The following is a 23,012-nucleotide window of genomic DNA, read 5'->3' on the forward strand; positions in this document are numbered from 1 at the left end:
TCCTTTACCCTCCTTCTATAGTAGATACTAGTATTATCTATTATAAAGATTATCGATAGACTATTAACTAGCAACGGTAGCACCTCTTCCTCTAGCTAGGTATTAAATCGGTTACTATTAATAGATCCTTAGTATACGTACGTATAAGGCAAGTAGCCGTAGAGCGTAAAGGTAGGCAAGATAGACTACCTTACTTCCCTTCTCGCATACTAATAATCTATACAAGCAATGCCTCTTAGCGACTATCTATACTTCCGCTAACTAGTCTTCTAATTATAGGTAGTCTCGTCGATAAAAATTAACCTATCCGCCGGCTAACTCGTATACCTAATAACCTACAATGCCCTTAGCAACGGGTTCCGCTCCTTCGCCTTCGTTTATATCTTCGTACGAGTCTATCCCTAACGCTTTAACGTTTTATATAGTAGACTCGGCGTTAGTACTACGCCTTTACCTCCTTTATTAACTAGACGGAGCCGTTTAAACTCGTCGTAAAGAGCAGCGATTATTTCTATAAAGTAGGCGTCCGGACGCTCGTAGAGATAGTTATAGAGCTATTCTTCCTCGCTATATAGAAGGCGCCTCGGATACCCTTTAACCGCGCTAGTATTCTTTATATATAACTCGCTAAACAACCGCTACTTCTACTAGTACCTATATATCGACCTTACTACTATTAGCACTCGTGTTTCAGCTATTATCTGCTTAGGAGTAAACCTACGAGCGAAATAGGCCTTAAGGAGGGTCTGCAAAGCAGGGTTAATTAGTCTTAGCTTTATACTATACGTAATAACACCTCGGAAGGGCCTATACTACTGTTTTATCGACAACACGCTTTTAAAGATATATTAGAGAAGTCTACGAACCTTAGAAGAGTACGGAAGAGTAGATTTTAGTATAAAATAGCGGTGTGGGTTCTCGCCAAGCCTCTACCGGAGTTCTTGGTTTTCCCCGCAGCGACTGACAGGCTTTCGGCCGTCCATAGTAGAACAGCCGCACAAGAGCCATACCAAAGGCACTCCAGGCGCATCCAGCCGCTCTTCGCACCAAGCCATCCACCTGCGATTATTGCAAGGCAGTGTTAGCAGAGCTGTGATAATAATGCCTCTTCTCATGAAGCTGACACGAAGCTTTGCAAAATGCACCCTGAACGTTTCAGCAGTTGCGATTGACAGTTTCAAATGCTACATGACTCTCAGCCGAGCTGCACATCATCATACCTAGCTACATGTGATCCCCTCGGGCGCCCACTGCACAAACATCCAACAGTCATGCATTCCTCTACGCTTCATCTTCAATAGGAGGTCTGTATTAATCTCCATTGTCGGTCGTCAGGCATCGTTTGTACCTCGAACAATGCCATATTTGACCAAGATCACCACCTCGAATCCTTCGACTCTCAAAGGCTTGCGGAGCGGCGCAAAGACACTTCGCAGCTTAAGAAGGGCGTCCGTCCACATTTCTCCTTTCTACTCTTGCTATGGAGCCCTTCATCTTTGACCTAGGAGAAGGTGGTGGTGTGGTGAGCGGACTAAAGAGCTTTCCCACGAAACCTGAGGATGACGCACACAACACCAAGGGAAAACCATTGCTATTCTGCCTTCATGGTGCGACCTACTGCGCAAAGTATTTCGACGCCCACGAGAAGTATTCTCTGAAACGAACATCGGATCTGCTCGGTCTGCCAGTGATTGCCATCAATAGACCAGGCTACATGAGCACCCCGGAACTACCAAAACCAAAGAATGAAGGATCAGACACGCATCTACAGAACGAGAGCCGCTGGCTCCACCGCCTTGTGCTTCCAACTTTGTGGCGAGCATATGGTCCCAGCTTGGGTGCCACGTCGATCGTGTTGATTGGGCACTCCATTGGGGCTGCTGTCGGTATCATTATCGCAAGCAAACACAGCAGCCAGACGAACAGCGGAGCTGGAACTGCAGCACCGGGATATCCGCTTTCCGGTCTAGTAATATCAGGTCTAGGAACACAAAAAACCTTCCAACCGGACCCAGGTTACCTGTCTGTATTACCGCCTTTCAACGAGGAAGGCCAGCCAATGCATCATCACTGGAATCATGAACCCAAGACAAAGCTCATGCTCAACTCAGACTATGGCCAAGCACCCCGCGACACAATCATGGCTCACGAGGCAATATGCACTCCAGGCCTGAGCACCGAAGCCTTGGACTTCAATGCGCCTGAGAACTGGCCTGCTTACTGGACTAAGCTGGCCGCCGAGATCACCATTCCGGTAATGTACTTTCTGGGCTCGGACGACCAACTATGGGAAGGTACTACGGAGCGCGTCGAAGAGTTTGCCAGTGCTTTCAAAAAGACGCCGAGAATCGAAAGAGGCGTCATGGGAGGCTCGGGACACTGTATAGAATTGAGTTGGCTCGGACCGGCTTGGTACGTGAGATGTGCCGGTTTCGCGATGGGATGTGCGATAGAGGCTGAGCTCCTGGGATCGATACGTATCGGATTGAGTCCAGAAATTGGATCTTGAATACAGCGCTGTTCGTCTTCTGTGCCCAATGCGAACTGAAGGAGGGGAGCGATCCAATGGCGCTCGCACTCAATCCAGCAATTTGCAGCCTCTACTTTCGAACGACCTGAAGTCGCTGAGACTCGTACACCCATTTGGATACACATGTTAACTCTCGTCGGTCCCTATATACGTCGCATTCCAACGTCATTGTCGTCGTTGCCACCTGTGTCCAATCAGACCCGCTGGAGCCTTGGCTTCGCCAACCTGAGGCATCTACGGAGCTTCGGACGACAACTTCATCAAGATATGTAGTACATGGCTGTGTTTTGTGCGACGAACGGAATGATAAATCATGATTTAAAGAGGCGCGACCCCTCCAGCGTCATGATGTTTCACATCCTCGTACGCTTCTCTGTGTTCCCAAGTCAACATATGGTATATCTTTTCTGGGCTTGGCAGCATCAGTTAATTCACTTTGTCCATACAGTGGCAAAGATGCAAGTGCTTCGAGTTTCAGGAACTCCCAGGTCCGAAGAGAGTTGGCTGTGGAAGGCAAGAAGGGAGTGTTCCTAATGAACAGGATAGGACCATCTGCGAGCACTCTATGGATTGCGGACATTGATGGCAGCAACAAACGCAGACTTCTTGGCAATGAGTCGCATTTTGAATATCACGCATCGTTCTCGCCTGATGGGAAATGGTAAGACAGTGCAATATGAGTGTTGCCGAAATTGGGCTGACGTTGATCGTTTCTAAGGGTTACATTCACCACAGAACGAAATGGTGATGGCAACTCCGACCTTTACCGAATTCGAACGAATGGCTCAGACCTCCAGGAGCTGGTCGCAACGCCATCTGTTGAAGATGCGGCTGTGTTGTCGCCAGATGGTAATATGCTGGCATATGTCTCAACAGCCAATGGCTACAGGGCAAATATTTGGGTAAAGGCCTTGCGGACGAACACAACAAGAAGTCTGACCGACACCAATTGCACAAGAGGCTGGTCATGGAGTCCAGATGGCCACTTTCACCCTACCTGGTCGCCGGATGGACAGTGGGTCGCGTTCTCTTCGGATCGCAACACTGCTTGGACAGGACATGGCAACGGTACCGGATGGGAGCATACTCAAGAACTCTCAATCTATGCGATTCGTCCCAATGGCTCAGACTTTCGTCCAGTCACACAAAAGGCTGGATACTGTTTAGGTTCTCCGGTCTTCTCTCCAGACGGCGAACGCATCGTGTTCTACGAAATGCCGAGAGAATACACATGGAATGCACATCGACCAGAAGACCTTAACAGCACCGTCAACCAGATCGTGTCAGTAGACTTCGCGACCGGTCTAGATCGCCGAGAAGAAACATCGACTCAAACCCTCAAGATCGCTCCGGGATACGTTGGCAACAATAGCGAAATAGGCTACTTGGTCAAGGGTCCACTCGACGGCACGCAGGGTATCCACTACACCTTGAACAAAAGCTCAATCTGTGGTGAGATGCGCTCTCCAGCCTGGAGCCCAGATGGTAAGCATGTTGTGTACGAGGTTAATGACTGGACCATTCGCTCCATGGAATCAGAATTGTACAGCTGGGACCCGGATTGGGAATATCGCTTCACCGACGTCTTCCCAGTGCTCTCGAACCAAGGCGTCTTTGCAATGACTCAGAAACAGCTCGGAAATTCCAGCATTGTGAAGATGAACCCCGATGGTACAAACCTGACCATGGTCTTCGATAGCTATGCCGCGAATCAAGTCGAATCCAGCCTCGTCAACCAGAGACCAGCAGGAGCCTTCCAACCAGATTTCAGTCCGGACGGAGAATGGGTAGCTTTCGGTCTCGGGCACTGGTTTCAAGAGCGCGCTCATGGAGGAGGCTGGATCTACCGCGCAAAGGCCGACGGCAGCTACTTCGGGCAACTCACGTTCGGGGCTCTGAACTCTGATTTCCCGTCCTATTCTCACGACGGCAAGAAGCTGGTCTATCGCATCTGGCAATCCCACAACTCGGCCTCCTCGACCTCGAAACCCACAAAATAACAATCCTGACCAACGCCTCTCTCCCCGACAACCTGCCCCATTTCTCCCCAGACGGAACTCGAATTCTCTTCACACGCCGTATGAACTACACAAACTACGAGATCTGCACGATCGCACCCGATGGTTCGGATCTCAAAGTTTTGACTTCTTCCGGGGCGAATGATGCTCATGCGGTTTGGGCTCCTGATGGGAACATTTTGTGGTCGAGTGGGATGTATGGTTTCAGGGCGGAGTGTGCGACGTGTGATGGTACTTTTCAGCCGTGCGGACAGATTATGTGGATGGATGGGGAGGGCAATAATAAGAGGATGTTGACGGATTCGATTTGGGAGGATAGTATGCCCATTTATTTGCCGAACTGCGTTTTGGAGATGGATCCTCTAAGGAGGAGGAAGAAAGAGGACGGCTTCCCAGTTTGAGCGCCGTTGAGGTTAGAGAAGCTAGATAGACGAGATATGAAGTAGACATTGTTGTGATTAAGCTGAGCAGAATAAGTTATTAATTGATTGACTATAGAATTGCATAAGGAAGGGAATCAAGTTTCTGCCTAAGCTAGAGGCTATATATATTACTAGGAAATTAGGCCTTAGCACTTAGCAGTGCTAACTAATCTATAACACTCCCCCTCTAGCAGAATCTATTAGAATGAAAGGCTATTTTCCCTCACTTTTCCCTTTATTAGCTATTATAGGCATTATTAGATAGAGTGTAACTGCTTATAATTAATTATATGCAAGTAACCTGCATATTACGTTCTAAGTAATATAGGGTTGCTTCTCCTAGTTAGCTAATTAGTCTAGTTCCTTTATATATATTAAAGTAAAAGTAAAGTCGCGCTTACTATACGTTTGCTGCTTAGACCCTGTCCTTATAGTAAGCCCAGTAGTCTATATTTAAGAAGTGCGCTTTCTGTTTAAACTTAAACTTCTTCTTTCTACTAACTAATACTATACAACCGAAATTCTCCGATATAGTTTAATACAACCTAACTTTAACTAGAGGTACTATTATAGCTATAGCAACTTAGCCCAGTCTAGGTAGCCTAGCTACTAGTATAGGTAGTAGTAGTAGCGGCGGCGGAGGAGATAATCTAAACAAGAAGCTATCTAGTCGCTACGATAAGTAGTAGTTAATTAACAATAGTAAGGCTTTATTAATTAGATACGCCTTCCTATACTAATAGAGAGCAGTCTTAAAGAAGATTAAGATTACCGTCGCGGTCCTATAGAAGATCCTAATCGCTCTAGCTAATTCGAAGTTTAACGAGATGCCTCCCTAGCTACGTAATAGCGACGTTATTATCTTTATACGTACCTTTAAGCAAAAGGGCAGCAATACTCCCTTATACCTAGCTATCGTAGCTATAACACGTAGGGCGGATAAGAAGTTTAACCTAGCCTCTAAATCTAACGTTGACTATCTTCTAGCTATACTTGTATATACTACTTCTAGTCGCACTGTCTATTAGGGGAATAATAGGTATAAGCCCTATTAGGAGGGTAAGGGTATATATAAGGAGTGTGTTACTCTAACTATTAATAGGAGCAAGTTTCTTAAGGGTGCCTATACCAATTGTGCTAGCCCGAACTATTATAGTTATTATAATAAGTCGAGTAAGTTAGGTCTAACTTGAGATTTCAATTAGAAACTAACTAGGTTATAGGCTATATATCGCGCCCTCGTTCGAGCACTAATCGCTAGGCAAATCTTCCGGGTCCTATTAGGCTACTGCCTCGTAATCTAGGCAGTATAGTAGGCAGTAATTAGCGTCGCCTATATATCCCGATTCCTTCTAGAATTAATTAGAATACTCCGGAAGGCGCTTAGGCGATTGCGAACGCGTTAGCTTAGTAGGCAGGGGTCTATACTACTACTACGATAGCTAGTCGTAGTCGGAATCTATAGTCTCGGCTTTCTTCTAGATCGGCTATACTAGTCCCGTCTAGCTCTTCTTAGAGTAGGCTATTAGATCGTTACTCTTCTTAGAGCGGGCTATTAGATCGTTAGGATAACGACAAGGTCGATACTAACGAGGAAATAGGCAGTCCTTAAAGGGATAGGAGTATCCTTAGAAGGTTAGAGATCCTTTAGACAAAACTTCTAATATATAATTTAAGATTTGTAGTATTAGGGAGTTTCTAGTCCTTATAGATTAGGCAAATCTAGTTTTAATGTTTGTTTCTGCTTTAAGATATTGTACTAAGAGCTAAAAGATTACTCTAGATACCGAGATACCCTAGTAGAGAACTAGAAGAGTAGTTAGTCTATAGAGAGTAATAAAATCAAAATAAGTGTATTAAGTTTGGCTTCCTATTCTAGTAATAAATAAGAATAAAATAAGTGACTTTAGAGTTTGTCCTTTACTAGTTAAGATCCTAGAGGATAGGGTTGTTTAACTTAGGCTTAGTAAGCTAGTCTGCTATTTAGAGATTAGTAGGAATGTACTAAATATTAATCCTCCCTTTGTTATACTACTCTCTATAGTAATAATTCCTTAGGGAAACATACCTTAACCTACTGGAGTTAGTATAATTCTTTATAAGGTAGATAGTTAACTAGTTATTACAGTTGATTTCAACACAGTTAAACTTGAACTTAGTAAAGCTACTAATTTCCTTAGAGAGGTTCCTTAGCCACTTTAACTCCCTTACAGCTTTAGTAAGTACCACATACTCTGCTTTAGTACTAGAGTAGACAACTTCTTTCTAGAGCTAGGATTTCTAGAGAACTAGTCCTCCTACTATAAGGAGTAGGAATCCTAATATAGACCTCGAGGTTTTTAGGTTACTAGCGAAGTTAGAATCTAAGTAGACCTTAAGATAGCTCTTAAGATTAACTTTTCTAGACTTGCTCTTTTTAAATACTAGGGACTTATTAACTATTCCTACAATATATTTCCAAACATATCTTACCGCTGCAATATACTCTAGTCTAGGGTTTTGTAGGAATCTAGCTAGGTGGTTGATAGTATAAGTAATGTCAGGTCTTATCTAGTTAGAAAGATACTACAGTTCCCTAATTATCTAATTAAAGAGTTCGTAGTCCTCCTTCTTATAGTCTAGTTCGAAAGTAGTTAGGAGTTTCTTAAGTAGGTACTTTATACCCTTATATTAGTTAAGACTATACTTTCTTAGCTTCTCTAGAGAGTAGTGCTTCTAGGAGATTCTAAGACTTATACTATCTTTAATAATATACAGTCCTAGGAAAAGGTTTGTCTAGACAACCTTAATAGTATAGGTTTTCCTAAGTCCTTCAATTAGCTTATTAATCCTAGCTTAGGTTTTACTAAAGATCCGAAAGTCATTAATGTAAAGGATAACTATAATCCCTTGAACCCTTCTCTAATGAAGAGGTAGGCATCGCTCTTAGTTTTGTATAAACTAAGGGTCTTAAGTATAGCTTTAGCATCGTAGTACTATAAAGCAGCTAACTGCTTTATGCTATATAAGCCTTTCTATACAATTATATATAGAAATTTCTCCGGGTCCTTTCTAATTAAATGTAACCCCTTAGGTATAATTATATAGTTAGGTCTATTAATGTCTAGTTCTAGAAATGTAGCCTCAATATCTACTTAATATCTAACCTAGCTAAAAGTAGCTAAAAGTCCTAAGCAGAATCTGCTTATTACAGCTCTTAGGGTTAGAGCAAAGGTTTCTTCGAAGTTAATACCTTTCCTCTAGGTAAACCCCTTAGCTATATATCTCGCCTTAAACTTCTTAGTAGAACTATTAGGCAAGCGCTTAATCTTCTAGACCTATTTGCTTAATATTAATTTTCTTCCTTTTAGGAGTTCCTTAGTAGAGATCTATTTAAGAGTGCCTATTTTGTCTAAAGACTTAAGTTCTTTAGTAATAGCTTCCCTCTAAAGCTTAGTATCTATACTATTTAGTGCTTTATAAAGTGTAGATAGCTTACCCTCCCCTAGCTTCTTAGCCTTTTTCTTTAGGAATCTCCTAAGGGCAGCATTTAGGACCCTGGCTATATTGCTATAGTTAGGTCTCCTTGTTTGCCTGCCCCTTAAGGATATTATAGGGGGTACATCTACAAGGTCTAAGTACCTTAGCTTTGTTACAGTTCCTAGAGCTACTAGTAGTAAGGTACTTCTTAGCCTCTTTTGTCCTACTAACTAGTTTAATTAGTATACGACTAGCCTTATTGTAACTTCCTAGGCTGCTAGTAGTAAGGCGGCTCTTAGTAGCCTCTTCTAACCTGCTAACTAGTTAGGTTAGTATATTATTAGTGTATCCTTATCTTTAGACTAATATTAGTTATTATTATTAGGGGCATTAGGAGCCGTCTCTTTAGCTAGGCTTTCTGAATCTTTATTAGGAGCCGTCTCTTTAGCTAGGCTTTCTAGATCTAATAGAAGTCGCTCCCTATAAAGAGCTATTAGCTCCCCCGAAGGTGTTAGCTCCCCCGAAGAGGGTGTTTAAAACGGCTCTTTAGCACTTCTAGAAGGAACAGGTTCATAGTTACGCTAGGCTTGCTTAATATTAGGTAGGAATCCTAAAGCTACTCTAGATTTACTAGGGTTAATCCCTAACTAAGAATGTTTAATAACTTAAATATAGGGAGGGGCTAGATTTACTTTTCTACCTTTATCCCCGTAGGTCTAATCTTTATTAAAGGTAATATAATAGGAGAACTTAATCTTATACTGCTATAGCCCCTTACTATAGTTGAACTAAGGCCTCTAGAGGAGGTAGTTTGTCGAAGAGTGAACTGTGATTCTAGAATCTAATACTCTAGTAGATTAGAGCTCTTAATATAAACTTTGCGCCTCTTAGCCTTTCTTCTTTGCTAATATATTTATATACCTTATAACTAAATCTCCTAACTCTAGACAGATCTACTAGAGTTCCCCCTTGCTTTAAATCCCTTTCGAGATAGACTAGAGGAACTTCTTTAGTTATTAGATTAGCTAGTCTGTTAGGTAAGTGTATAGAGTGCTTAATAGTATAGCTCTATAGTTCTTATAGTAAGCCTACATTAATAAGTATAGCCCTAGCCTTTGTTAGGATAGTCTTATTAGATAACTCTATAATGCTATTTTGTTTAGGTATATAGGGGCTTAAGAAATCCTACCTATACCCCTTGATTTTAGTAGTCTTTTAAAGGTACTTATTGTTAAACTGGCCCCTATTGTCTAAGAACTAGATCTTTGGTCTTTTGCTAAACTAATTAGACTACTAGTTTATCTATTTCTTAATAAGAGCGGGACTATTTTTTAGGTCTAGGGTCTTATTATCCTATCTGTACCTTGTCTTTATATAAGTTAGCAGGTACAAGTAGCGGTTCCTATAGATGTCTAGAGGTATAATTGGTCTAATAATATCAATATAGATTTTATCTAGAGCTTGAACTAGAGTCCTTCTTACAATCCTTAAGACTATCCTCTAAGACCTTACAAGCTTGTAGGCTTTATAGTGCCCTAGTTCGGTAGTGTTAATATAGTTAATACTAAAACAATCTTAGTAGGTTTTAGTTACATTTAGTATCTTGCTTCTAATATAGCTAAGTCTCTAATATACTCTAACAGTATCTGCCTTTAGTCGGGCAACTGCTAGCATTATAGCTAGCTAGCTCTTAGGAGGAACAATCCTAATATACTTTAAGACTATTATAATATTGTTAATCTTAGCCTCTCTAATAACCTTGCTATCCTTTCTTTAGATAGTTATAGTTAGCCTATATAGGAAGTATCTAGTCTTTCTATAGATCCTCTCTGCTAAGATTAGATTTATATTAGAGTTAGGTAAGTACAACACTTCTCTAAGCACTATCTTTATAGTTTTGCCTTTCTAGAGGAACTTAAGGTAAATGTCCCTAATTATTCTATAGCTTCCTTTGCCTAAAGCAAGGCTGAACTTAGTAGGTAAGTTAAGGGACCTAAGGTTATAGAACTAGTCCTTATTATTGAACATATAGTATAATATACTAGTATCCTAGATTTTAATTGCTTTGTCTAGGTTCTTAGGGGATACTAATGCAATAGGAGTTAGACTTTAATTAAAGGATACTTAGGCTAGGGTTAGTGCGATATATGCCCCTAAAGCCTAGCCTTCCGAGTTAGAATCTGATTTACACTTATCGTTATTATCGCTGCTATTATCTTTTCTAGCAGCCGTAGCCTTATTCTTAGACTTAGATTTATCCTTGTCTTTTAATTTAGACTTATCCTTGTCTTTTAACTTTTTCTTCGACTTATCCTTATCTTTATCCTTAGATAGCTTTCTATTAGGATGTTATTTCTAGTACTTTACATTAGTATGCTTGTGCTTATAGTACTAATACTACTTATTGTCGTCCCTAACCTTAATATTAGAGACAACTATAAAGGCTTTGCCTTATTGCTAGTTCTATAACCTTAGAGGCTTTTCCTTCCTAAGGGATATAATTATTGCTTCGAGAGTCTAGCTAGTCCCTTCTAGTTTATTATTGTGCCTCTAGCTTCTAAGCTATTTATAGTACTAAAGACTATTAATAAAGAGCACCCTAATTATTATATCTAGGATCTTAATATCCTTAGGCTTAATACCGTATACTCTTTCAAACTGCTTAGTAGCTGTTTTGTGCTTCTACACCTATACTTAGAAGTCTTTATAGTACTTAAGGGTGCTGTTAGATATTGCTTGCTTAAGAGTAACTATTCTAAAATCCTTTAGGGTATTATAGATATCTACTATAATAATTGGTTGGTATATAGCTACTATAGTCTCGTAGTAGTCCTTAGTAGTCTTCTAGGTAATTATACTCCTAAAGTAAGGTCTCAGATCTAGTAAGATTATCTTAACTAGAATGCCTATAGCAATACTATCTTTCTCTATAAACTCTCTTAGGGCTTTATTAAAATCCGGATTATTAGCGTAATCGATTCTAAGAGGTTTATAGTATAGCTTTGCCTATTTCAAGTTATAAAGCATATATCTATATACTTTCTCCTCTAGTAGCTCTTTCTAAAGGATCTGTCTCTATAATCAAAAGTTAGTCGTCCTCGTAAGGATACGATTTTCCTTAATGCTTTTTACGGATTCTTTGTTATTAGCTATACTACTAAGCTCTTTCTTAGCTCGCTTAGCTTATAGGTGCTAACTGTTAGTTAGATCTAATTTAGTACTAAGTGTAGGGTAGCCCTATTTCGGTTATTAACTCTAGAGGTACTACTTAATCTGTAGCTAGTAGAATTAGCTTCAAACTAGTATCTCTATAATAACAATTCGTCTATATTAGTTAGGATAGGTAAGCGTATACGCCGGGCTTATAACCTGTTGTAATTAAGCTAAGTAGAACAAGTTATTAATTAATTAACTATAGAATTGTATAAGGAAGGGAATCAAGTTTCTACCTAAGCCAGAGGCTATATATATTACTGGGAAATTAGGCCTTGGCACTTGGCAGTGCTGACTGATCCACAACAGACATGACTAATGTCGTCACATCCTCATCGCTGGAATGATCGTATGATTCGTCTTGTCGTCGATACCTCTTGAGCCCTCTCCATACAAACCCTTGGCCCGGTGTCCGGTTCGCGCATTGGAGAGACGCATCGCCACTCTTTGAGAAGTGAAGAGCTAGCAGTAGGACGTGCTTTCGGCTTGGCGGAATACTCCAACAATCTGAAGTGTGAGTGTCTCGTTGAAGGAGTCGACATCGACATCGAGCATGCTTGCAGACAATAGCAGTCGGAAGAGAAAAACTCACACCAAAAGTCGGAAAGGGTGCGGCAACTGTCGTTTGCGTAGAGTCAAGGCAAGCCTCCTCAATCACAACCAGCCAGTGCCGTCTGCGCTGACACCCGCCAAAGTGTGACGAACAGAAACCAGAATGCCAGAAATGCATCTCATTCGGCGTCTCTTGCGACTACGACTCGAAGTCAGCTGAACTGGAATTCAGCGGGATCCAGACATTCCCAGTTGATGCGCCTAAACCTCCCAAGCCGCCCACGGAAATAGATCCAGCCACGATCGTGGATGCCATCCATGATGGATGCTCCTCTATATCTCAATGTCGACCCTGAATATCGGGAACTGCTCGAAGCGAAAGATCCTGCCGCTATGATTTTATTATCCTGGTGGTATGCGAAATTTATCCCACATAACGCCTGGTGGATCACCCGAAGAGCACTATTCGAGTGTCAAGCGATTTGCTTGTATCTGCATGAGAAGCTGTCGGCGGATCTTGAGCTGCGAAGACTGCTAGAGTTTCCAAAGTCTGTATGCTTTACGGAGAGGCTGAAGGGGAGGAAGCAAGAAGGACGAAGTACTGTGTGGCCGTGGCAGCAGAACTTCTGATTGGAGACAGACAGAACCTCAATACGTCGCTTTCGAGTGCTTGTATAACGCATTCGAAACAAAATACATGCCAGCATGGTGTGAGGTAGTTGTACTGTGCAGGATCGTGACAGATGCCACATTCTGCCGGCTCGATGCCGGAAAGCAACTCTTCCTTGGATGGTAGAGCCATGATGATCGAAAGACCACTGTCGCGATGTAGAGGGTGTTGTGATGCTAAGTATAGGTGTTGAAAGACGCTGAAGATCAATTTTATACAGCCATGAAGCGATGCATGTGCCAAAACCTCACCTCCGGGGTGAGCTTGGCATTCACAAGACTGCAGGGACTCTTTCACCAGCCGCGCGTGCTTTCGAATGTTGTAGTACAATAGCACATGCAATGAATTAGGAAGTAAGTGCTTTGGATTCCATCAAACCCCACGTTCAGTGAATGGACAATCTTCGTCCCAGCCTCCAGGCCCGTGTCTGGGACTGCTGCATCTGGCACGAGGGCAGCATGTAGGATCTCAGCCAGCTTGCTTGCGAGCATGAACACACCATCGTACTCCTAAATGGCACGCTCGATGTTTTGGAGGATCTCCAAAGCGAGACTATCAAGCTCGTGCATCCCTTTCTCCTCGAGTCCATATAGGCACAGTGAGGCCGCTGTGCCAACCGGTAAGAGGATTGCAGAGTTGACTCGTACCATACAGTTGGCGTATACAATTGAAAGATTTGGTGTACTCATAATTGAGCGGACTTCTGCAATTCGTGTCTTGAGAACTTCGGTATCCATTTCAGAAGACCCGCTTTCCATCAAGAGGCTTTTTGGCCTTGGACTCTGTCTCATTGAGACTTTATGGCAATCCTCTTGCGGATAAGAGACGTAGCAAACCTGAACTGTGTTGAGAAACTTTTGATTATCGCATCTTGTGGTTGCTCAAGCCTGAAAGTGCATTATTGTGCAATTGTGCTTGATTTGCTTGTGAATGCTTCGTTCTACTTGTTAGCCGTCCAGCTGAAGAAATACGGCAAAATTGCCTAGGACATATGTAGCGCGTACGCTTTCTTATCTCACATCTCCCAAGGTCTTAGTATCGGCGTTGCTCCCACTGTCGGCGTCGTCTCCTCATCTATCTTTATGCCGAAAGAATGAGTTGCCAGAGTGTAGGACCACAAGACAGCCTCGCTGCCATACACCCTCATCTCTTTTTCGTAAGCTTCAGTGATGCCTTCTTTCCATCCTCCAGCTTCCTTGAGTAGTCGTCCGAGTAGTGCCGAGTCTCTCATTGCGGTATTGGCCCCAATGCCCGCCGCTGGGGTCATCGAATGAACAGCATCACCAATAACTGTTGTAAATGCAATGTTAATTGGCTGACTTCATCTCTAGGAGTGCGCTTGTTGCTTACCTGTTACTCTCGGATTATTATTCCATTCTGGTACACCTGAAGGCGTCGAGCAAGTGATCTTCCAAAATGCGGCCTCCTCTTCATCCATTTGATCAAACAGAGGTCTCACACGCTCGTGCCATTTTGACGTAAGCGACTTGGCCAAGTCTGCTGCTGGCTTTCCAATGATGGAAAAGTCATCATTAGGAGGCATAATCGTACCCGGCTGCCCCGACATTGTCCAGCCGAACTTGATATTGGGATCATCCAACTCGTTAGGTCGCACATTCGTGATGACCATCACATTGCCACCGTCTTTGGAGTCATCGATAATCCTCCAGACACCTTCGCCCAAGGCTTTGAAAGCAGTGGTAGGAGCTTGCCCATGAATTCCTCGAGCGCCAGTATCGTAAGTCTTGAGTTTGCCTTCAGAGACTTGCTTGGCAACTCTACTGTAGATACCCTCGCCTCCAATCAGCATCTCTCCTTCTTCGGACTCCGAGCCATCTTTGAAGACAGCCTTCACGCCGTTTGGAGTAAGCTTGTAGCCAGTGACTTGATGGCCCCATTTGACATAAGGCTCGCAACCTTCCAGAAACAGGCTTCTCATGTCAGCTCTAGAGATTCCGATCGTCTTGTTGTCTCTAGAAACCAAAATCTCTCGTGGAGGCTCCTTCGGAAGGCCGTCATTATTAGATTCCTTCTTCAGATGTCGGTTTAGTTCCACATCTTTCCCGGTAAGTGCATCGATCCCAGAAAAGCCTTTCTGGCCCCCGGTCTTGCTGCATCGATCCCAGAACTTCTTGAAGCCTTCAGGCCCAAGGATTTCTTCTATTGCATCGAGGCCTTGATTTGATAGCCTTAGTCGATATCCCTGAGCACGGAAAGATATCGATTGATCTCGCTCGAAGACCAGAAATGGAATAGACGATCGTAGGAGGGAGCGGGCCAGCAAGAGGGATGCCAAGCCAGCTCCTGAGATCAGTATGGGCTTCTGTCCGGCCATAATCGTAAGCTTGAACTGCTGAGATATCGCAATGAAGCTACCACGCGCTTATGATATATCTATTCAGCCAGATTTTCAGTCTCGGTCCGCGGTCGATGCATGCATGCAATGCTGAGAGACAGCTGAACTAGGAAGTGTTGTGGACCACTATCGCGTTCCAAGACTGGCAGCTTGCAATGTATTTGTTTTGATTACTAATCGTATACATATCTCGACTACCGAGGCTAGCAAACTTCGATAGCTAAAGGCTCTTAGACTCTACAACTATAGGCCTAGGTATGTTTATATTATATATAATATAGCTATCTATAAGGTTCTAGGAATACGATACTAGTTTTAGAGAATATTATAATTTTAGTTTCTATATATATCTATGCCCTAGTTTATAAAGGAAAATTTACTAATCTTACAATTCTTAATTATAGTTATGCTTTTTTAAGTTATATAGTAGTTTGTTCTAGCTATAGTATATAGTTTAGTAGGGCTTAGTATAAGTACTAGTATCTAAGTAGTAGTTTGCTGCTAGTCTAGACGCGCGCTATTAATTCCCTTAGACTCTTAGTTAGTAGGCTTTAAATATTTACTTAGAAAACGAAATATATCTATAGCAAATACTAAGTACTACTTAGCTAATTACTATAGTAAGAGAGAATAGGACTTTAGCTATATACTAACATAGCGATTTAGACTTTAGTAGTAAATTTACTAGTAGTAAAAGTTATTAACCTTAGCTTAAAATATATAAATAAAATTTAATTATTTAGGCTATATATAGAATATATACTAAAAGAATAGATATACTACCTTAGTAGAGGCCTAGATATATTATATATAACCCCCTAATTACTAGTAGTTATCCTCTAGCTAGTAAGTCTAGTAGTATAATTCTTAGAAATTAATAGCTTTAAGCTATACTATCTAGCTATTATAGATTTAGCTATTATACTAGTTATTTCTACTACTAGTCCCTCGATAAATTATATAGTTTAAAGTATAGAATACTAAATTACTAACTTCTAAATAGAGATAGGTCGATTAGTAGAGGTCGGTTAACGGTTCGACTAATAGTTCGATTTATAGTTTAATTAATAGTTTAATTAATAGTTTGATTAATAGTTTAATTAATAGTTTGATTAATAGTTTGATTAATAGTTTGATTAATAGTTTGATTAATAGTTTAATTAGTAGTCTAAATAGAAGTTAGATTACTAATAATAGTTTAATTCAAAACGTAATTAGTAGTTTAATTAATAGTCTAATTAATAGTTTAACTAACCGTTTAATTAGTAGTTTAATTAGTAGTTTAATTAATAGTTTAATTAGTAGTTCGACTAGTAGTTTTAGTTTAACAGAAACTTTAATTAGTATTATAGTAGTAGCTAGTCCCTCGATAAATTATATAGTTTAAAGTATATAATACTAAACTACTAGCTTCTAAATAGAGATAGGTCGATTAGTAAGTTAATTAGTAGGTCGATTAATAGTTCGATTAATAGTTCGATTAATAGTTCGATTAATAGTTCGATTAATAGTTCGATTAATAGTTCGATTAATAGTTCGATTAATAGTTCGATTAATAGTTCGATTAATAGTTCGATTAATAGTTCGATTAATAGTTCGATTAATAGTTCGATTAATAGTTCGATTAGTAGTTTAATTAGTAGTCTTATTAGTAGTTCGATTCGTAGTTTAAGTACTAGTAATAGTTTAATTTAAAATTGAATTAGTAGTTTAATTAGTAGTTTTATTAGTAGTTTAACTAGTAGTTTTATTAGTATTTTAACTAGCAATTTAATTAGCAGTTTTATTAACTATTTAATTAATAGTTTAATTAGTAGTTCGATTACTAGTTTTAGTCTAATAGAAGTTTTAACTAGTATTTTATTAGTAGTTAGTCCCCTAATAAATTATATAATTTAAAGTATATAGTACTAAATTACTAATATCTAAATAGAGATAGGTCGATTAGTAGGTCGATTAGTAGATCGATTAGCAGTTCGATTAGTAGTTTAGCTAGCAGTTTAATTAGTAGTTTGATTACTAGTAACGGTTAATTTAAAATTTCGTTAGTAGTTTAATTAGTAGTTTAACTAGTAGCTTAACTAGTAGTTTAATTAGTCGTTTTATTAGTAATTTTATAAATAGCTTGATTAACTATTTAATTAATAGTTTAATTGTTAGGGCCAAAGAGGCTACACGTGATTGGCATGTAACTAGGCCGAGTAAAGCTAGGGTCTTGATGCCTTAGGTAGGGCTTGGCGCTTGGTGTTAGGCTAACTCTCCTACCTTCCTCCCTCTCCTCCTAGATCTCTATCGAATACTAAACTGATTCACCACTACCCTATCTACCTACTAATATAACCCTTCTTATATAGTATTCGATCTACCCTTTAAGGGCAGCAGCTAGATAGTCCTTATTTTAAGCTTTTAGCGGTATAGCTACGAAAACTATCGATTTAACTATATTGCGCCCGAAGAACGGGACCTACACGTACTATTCTATCGAAACAACCGTACTAATTATCAAGCAAGGCCTTCTATACGGCCTATTATACTAAGTTAATTATACTAGGCCGATATCTACTAATTCCGCTATATCCGTATCTTAGGGGCTAATAATACATTATTAGTACCGCCCCTTACAATAGCCGGTTTATTACGAAACAACAATCGCGGCGCCGCTATTAGCGCTAGCAATAACAACACTAGTAGCACAGCACCTACTAAAGTGCCTACTAAAGCACCTGCTAAAGTGCCTCCTGCTAAAGAGCCTACCGGAGAGCCTGCTAAAGAACCTGTAATTCTAGGTAACGACCTAGAATTGTCTGTCGACGACATTCTTAACAATATTGTTAACCGTCGATATAGCTAACTAGCCTTTAGTCCCCAACTAGTAGCGAGACTTTAAGGAGCTACTTAAAACAGGCTTACTGCCTTGCGCTAAGAACAATAGCTAAAGGATAATCTCCTCGAAATTCGTCGCCTGCAAGAAGCCCTAGCAACTAATACTAAACCAACAGTAGGGCCTTCCTCTCTATCTATTTCAGTCTAAAAGAAGGATGCTAAACTTAAGGACTGTACCGTATTTAATAGCTCTAGTCGGAAACAATACAACGACTACATCCGTAACTGCGAGCTTAATTAGCGAAACGCGCTAAGGGCCCTTCTAGACGACTACTCGTTAGTCGTCTATGCTATATAATACATTAATAGAGACCTAAAGCGTACCTAGGATAACCATTTCGACTCCCTTACTAACTAGACCGCTGTTTAGTAGCAAACCTATAAAACCATTATGCTAGACACCCTTAGAAACCCTATACTAAGGCAACAACACGCTTAGGACTAGTACCTTCGGGCTAAGCAAAAGACTGACTAATTAGCCCGTTTATTTGAGGCCTATTTAAAGACCCTCGAAGACGATTTGCTATCTAAGACCGACTCTATCTAGATTTCCGAAATACGCCCGAAATTGCGATAGGAATTAGTCCTTAAATTGGACCGTCGTCGCGTATTCGAACAGACCAATCTTACACGTATTTAATTCATAGTTGAAGTAGAAACAGCTAAACGAGCTGTCTAGCTTTAGTAACGACTAGAATCGAGGATCCGACTAGCTAGTACTAACCGTAGCAACCGTAGCCGCGGAGGAAACCAAGGTTCCTACTAAGACAATAATGCTAACAATAGGAACAGTAACGATCGTAGAAGAGGCCGTAGCCGGCGGCTATATAGAGGAGGCCGCGATAGGGGCCGTAGAAGGGGCTCGTATCCCTATAATGCTAACCGCTCGACTAATAATAGCAGCAACAACAGCTACGGCAGTCTACTAACCGGATTGAAGTGCTTTAATTGTAACAGCACTAGCTATCTACTAGGCTAATGCGACAAACCTAAGGACTAGGCCCGAATCGACCGTACTATTGCTAAGCACCGAAAGCACCTCTTAGCAGCTAACGCTACCCCTATAGGCTAACCTTCGAAAAAAGAGTAAGCGCCGCACTAACTGTTAGCCTCGTACGGCGTAAGACTATCGACATTATGCTAGCTATTATACGTACCTGTCTTATATCTAGGCCCGATACTAACTATAAGGCAAAGGTTATGCTAGACCCCGGAAATTCAGTTAGCGCCCTTATTAGCTATCGCCTAGCTAAGCAATTAGACCTTCGACAACTGCCGAGGACTAACCTGCCAACCCTTGCTTAGTTTAATAACGCTCGGCACTTGACCTATAGAGCCTACTATATTCCTATAGTTCTAAAAGACGACCTCGGAAATGAACGCCTACTAAACTTCGCTACCTACGCGGTAGACACAGATAGCCTCCTATCCGATATTGTTATTAGCAACCCTGTTCTTAAGTACTATACTATAGTTATAGACTTAGGCAGTTAATAATAGCGATTTAGAATCGCTAGGAAAGAGGACATTAAACACATTAATATTAGCGAGTACCCTGCTAATATTAGGGTCCTATTTATTAGCAACCTGACCCTAGCTAATCCGACGGCCGACCTACTCGGTAGTAATAACGATAAACCTGTGCCCCCTAACGGCGTAGACCCTAAACAGCTTGAGCGCATACCGGAGCCTATTCGAGAGACCTATATTAATATGTTTAAACACTACCTAGTATCGACGTTGCCTATATTCAAAGAGACGGATTATAAGATTGATATTATAGAGGGCAAGGAGGTTCCTTTTAGCCCCCTCTACAACCCTAGCGAACGAGAGCTTGCTATATTGCGTAAGTATCTAGAGGAAAACCTAGCTAATAGCTAGATACGATATAGCAACAGCCCTGCTAGTGCACCTATCCTATTCGTGCTAAAGAAGGATAGTAGCCTACGCCTATATATTAATTATCGTAGGCTCAACGCTATTACTATTAAAGACCGCTGTCTACTCCCGCTTATTAATAAGACCCTCGACCGCCTTTCTAGTACCTACTACTATACTATATTAGACATTAAGGATGCGTACTATCGTATCCGTATTCGTAAGGGCGATAAATAGAAAACAGCCTTCCGCACTCGTTATAGCTATTTCGAATACTTGGTTATACTATTTAGCCTAGCTAATGCCCCTATAACATTCTAGTCCTATATTAATCGGGCCCTGTTAGGCCTATTAGACTACCTCTGTATAGTTTACCTAGATAATATCCTAGTCTATATCTATTTACCTAACATTACGGAGCACTAGGCTATAGTACGTAAAGTCCTCGACCGCCTGCGGGCCTATAGACTGTATTGCAAGCCTTCTAAATGCACCTTCGCTACTAAGGAGGTAGCCTTCCTTAGTTTCATCGTATTAACTAATAGTGTTAAGGCTAATCCTAACCGGATCAAAACAATTACTAAATAGCCTATTCCTACGTCTATTAAAGAGCTTTAATCATTCCTCGGTTTTGCTAACTTCTACCGCCGCTTTATTAAGGGCTATTTACGGCATGTAATGCCCCTAACTAAGCTCACTAAAACCAAGGCCAACCCTACTAGAGAATTTAAATAGACTAACAAGGCATAAGCCGCTTTTAACGGCCTAAAGCAACGCTTTACAAATGTCCCCTTATTGCACTATTTCGTACTAAGTAAGCAGATCCGAATTGAGACTAACGCTTCACAGTTCGCTATATCGGCTATTATATTATAGCAATCAGATAATAACTATTACTAGCACCCGATTGCCTTCTTTTTACGAAAGATAATCGATATAGAACGTCGATATAAGACCTACGAGCAAGAGCTCTTAGCAATCGTAGAAGCCTTTAAGCATTAGCGCTACTATCTTAATAGTGCTTAGCACACCATTTAGGTCTATACATACTATAACAACCTCCGTAGCATTACTAAGGTTACTAGGGTTATAGGTCGACAGGCTAGATAGGCCGTCTACCTCGCCGGGTTTAATTTTAATGTATTACATCGGCTAGGCGTAAGCAACCCTGCTAATAGCCTATCGAGGCGACCTAATTACGATAGCGAAACCTAACACATTAATTCTTTGTTTCTAACCCTATAGCATAAGATTGCTATAGCCCGTGTTATTAATAAGCAAGCGTAGGATAAGCGGCTTGCCGGACTCCGCGACGGCTTGAAGTATATTAATGCTCTTACTGTATTAATAGTGCGTGTTAAGGCAAGGGCTAAGGACATAGACAGGAGAAGTTATAATAACTCCCTAGTCGACATCGCAATATACAGTAACAGCGATAGCACTGCTATAGTTAATCCGGCTACTAGTGCTATTAGATGCATATAATGCGTACCTCGTTTAATAGCGAGGGTGCTATTAAATAACCTTGCAAATAGGGATAGTTAATCGTTTATAAATAAGCTGTTACGTACTTAGTAGAGGGACGCCTTTACTGCTAAACATATCGACAAGCTTGTAAGTAGGCGAACGACTCGATCTAGTAAGAGTAACTAGTCGGTCGATAACAAAGGTTATTTAAAGTTCAAGGGCAGATACTATATCCCCGCTAAACATTCGATCCGACAAGAACTTCTTAAGCGACACTATAATAGTAAGCTTGCCGGTTACTATAGTATAGAGAGGTCGCACGAGCTACTATCGCGTACATACTACTAGCTAAATAGTGAGCGGGATATAAAGGAATACGTTAACACGTATGCCGTATACTAACGTGTTAAGGCACTAAAGTATTAGCCTTTTGGCGAGTTGTCCTCCTTACTAATCCCTTATAAGCTATTTGTAGAGCTTATAATAGATTTTATTACAGGTCTTCCCTCTGCTAAGCGGAGAGGAAGCAAAGACATCTTTAACGCCATCCTAGTCGTTATAGACCGATTTACTAAGGGCGCTCGATATATCCCGGCGCGGAAAGACTAGACTGCTATTAATATAGTAGAAGCGCTATAGAACAATATCTTCTATACCTATTAGGGGACCCCTAAAGGGATAGTCTCTAACTAAGGCTCGACATTTACATCTTATTATTAGAGTGAGATTTGCCTATAGCTAAGACTTAAGCATCGCCTATCTATAGCATTCTATCTATAAACAGATAGTTAGACCGAAAGGCAGAATGCTACGCTATAGCAGTACCTACGCAGCTACATTAATAAGAACCCTAATAACTAGGTTAATCTCCTACAACTAGCCGAATTCGTATATAATAACAGTATCCACTTATCTACTAAGGTGTCACCTTATTTCGCTATAATAGGAAGCAACCCTACGCTACTATAAGACCCCCTATCGCTCGAGGCCGAGCGCAAGGAAAGGGAAGCGTATCAAGTACTAACACCTAAGACACTAGCGGCTATTAAGAGGGTTCAAAAGATGCGAGAAATTTACGCTAAGATAGCTAACAAACTAGCGAAGGCCTAGGCCTATTAGAAGGCCTATTACGACAAACACTATATACCGATGACCTTTAAGCAGGGCGATATAGTTATGCTAAGCACTAAGAACCTCCGCATCCGTAAGCACCTATCCCCTAATAGCAAAACAAGGCCTAAGCTCGCACTAAGATACATTAGTCTATTCCGTATTCGAGAAGTTAAGGGCTCCTCCGTATAGGCCTATTAGTTATAGCTTCCTCCTTATTATACTATCTATAACACCTTCTATATATCCCTCCTTAAGCTATATTACCTACGCGAGGGGAATAAAGCCCCTACTAAACACGAAGACATACTAGCGGATAGTAAAGAGCTGTAGTCTATAGAACGTATCCTAGATTATCGGACTAGGCGAGGCAAGAAGGAGTACCTCCTAAGATAGCAAGGCTATTTACCTAAATAGGACTCGTAGGAGGCCGAAGACTCGTTTAAAGATATAA

At 41.0% G+C, this 23,012-nt stretch overlaps 3 protein-coding genes across 3 annotated transcripts; 2 read left to right on the forward strand and 1 right to left on the reverse strand.

Annotated features, from left to right (window-relative positions):
* Positions 1–1,531: 1,531 nt before the first annotated feature.
* On the forward strand, positions 1,532–2,473 carry MYCFIDRAFT_166739 (uncharacterized protein; the record flags this gene model as incomplete). Its single annotated transcript, XM_007931155.1, has 1 exon — positions 1,532–2,473. A coding segment is annotated over exon 1 (759 nt), but the record flags the coding sequence as incomplete, so codon positions are not given.
* A 590-nt stretch (positions 2,474–3,063) lies between these two features.
* Positions 3,064–4,949, forward strand: MYCFIDRAFT_189945 (uncharacterized protein; the record flags this gene model as incomplete). The annotated part of the gene is made up of 3 exons (XM_007931156.1): positions 3,064–3,191; positions 3,249–4,470; positions 4,632–4,949. The coding sequence occupies 3 exons, from the start codon at positions 3,064–3,066 to the stop codon at positions 4,947–4,949; spliced, it is 1,668 nt and encodes a 555-aa protein (XP_007929347.1).
* Positions 4,950–13,879: 8,930 nt separating this feature from the next.
* Positions 13,880–15,199, reverse strand: MYCFIDRAFT_30866 (uncharacterized protein; the record flags this gene model as incomplete). Its single annotated transcript, XM_007930566.1, has 2 exons — positions 13,880–14,154; positions 14,215–15,199. The coding sequence occupies 2 exons, from the start codon at positions 15,197–15,199 to the stop codon at positions 13,880–13,882; spliced, it is 1,260 nt and encodes a 419-aa protein (XP_007928757.1).
* Positions 15,200–23,012: the final 7,813 nt, after the last annotated feature.

Source organism: Pseudocercospora fijiensis, assembly GCF_000340215.1.
Source record: "Pseudocercospora fijiensis CIRAD86 unplaced genomic scaffold MYCFIscaffold_7, whole genome shotgun sequence".
Taxonomy (NCBI): domain Eukaryota; kingdom Fungi; phylum Ascomycota; class Dothideomycetes; order Mycosphaerellales; family Mycosphaerellaceae; genus Pseudocercospora; species Pseudocercospora fijiensis.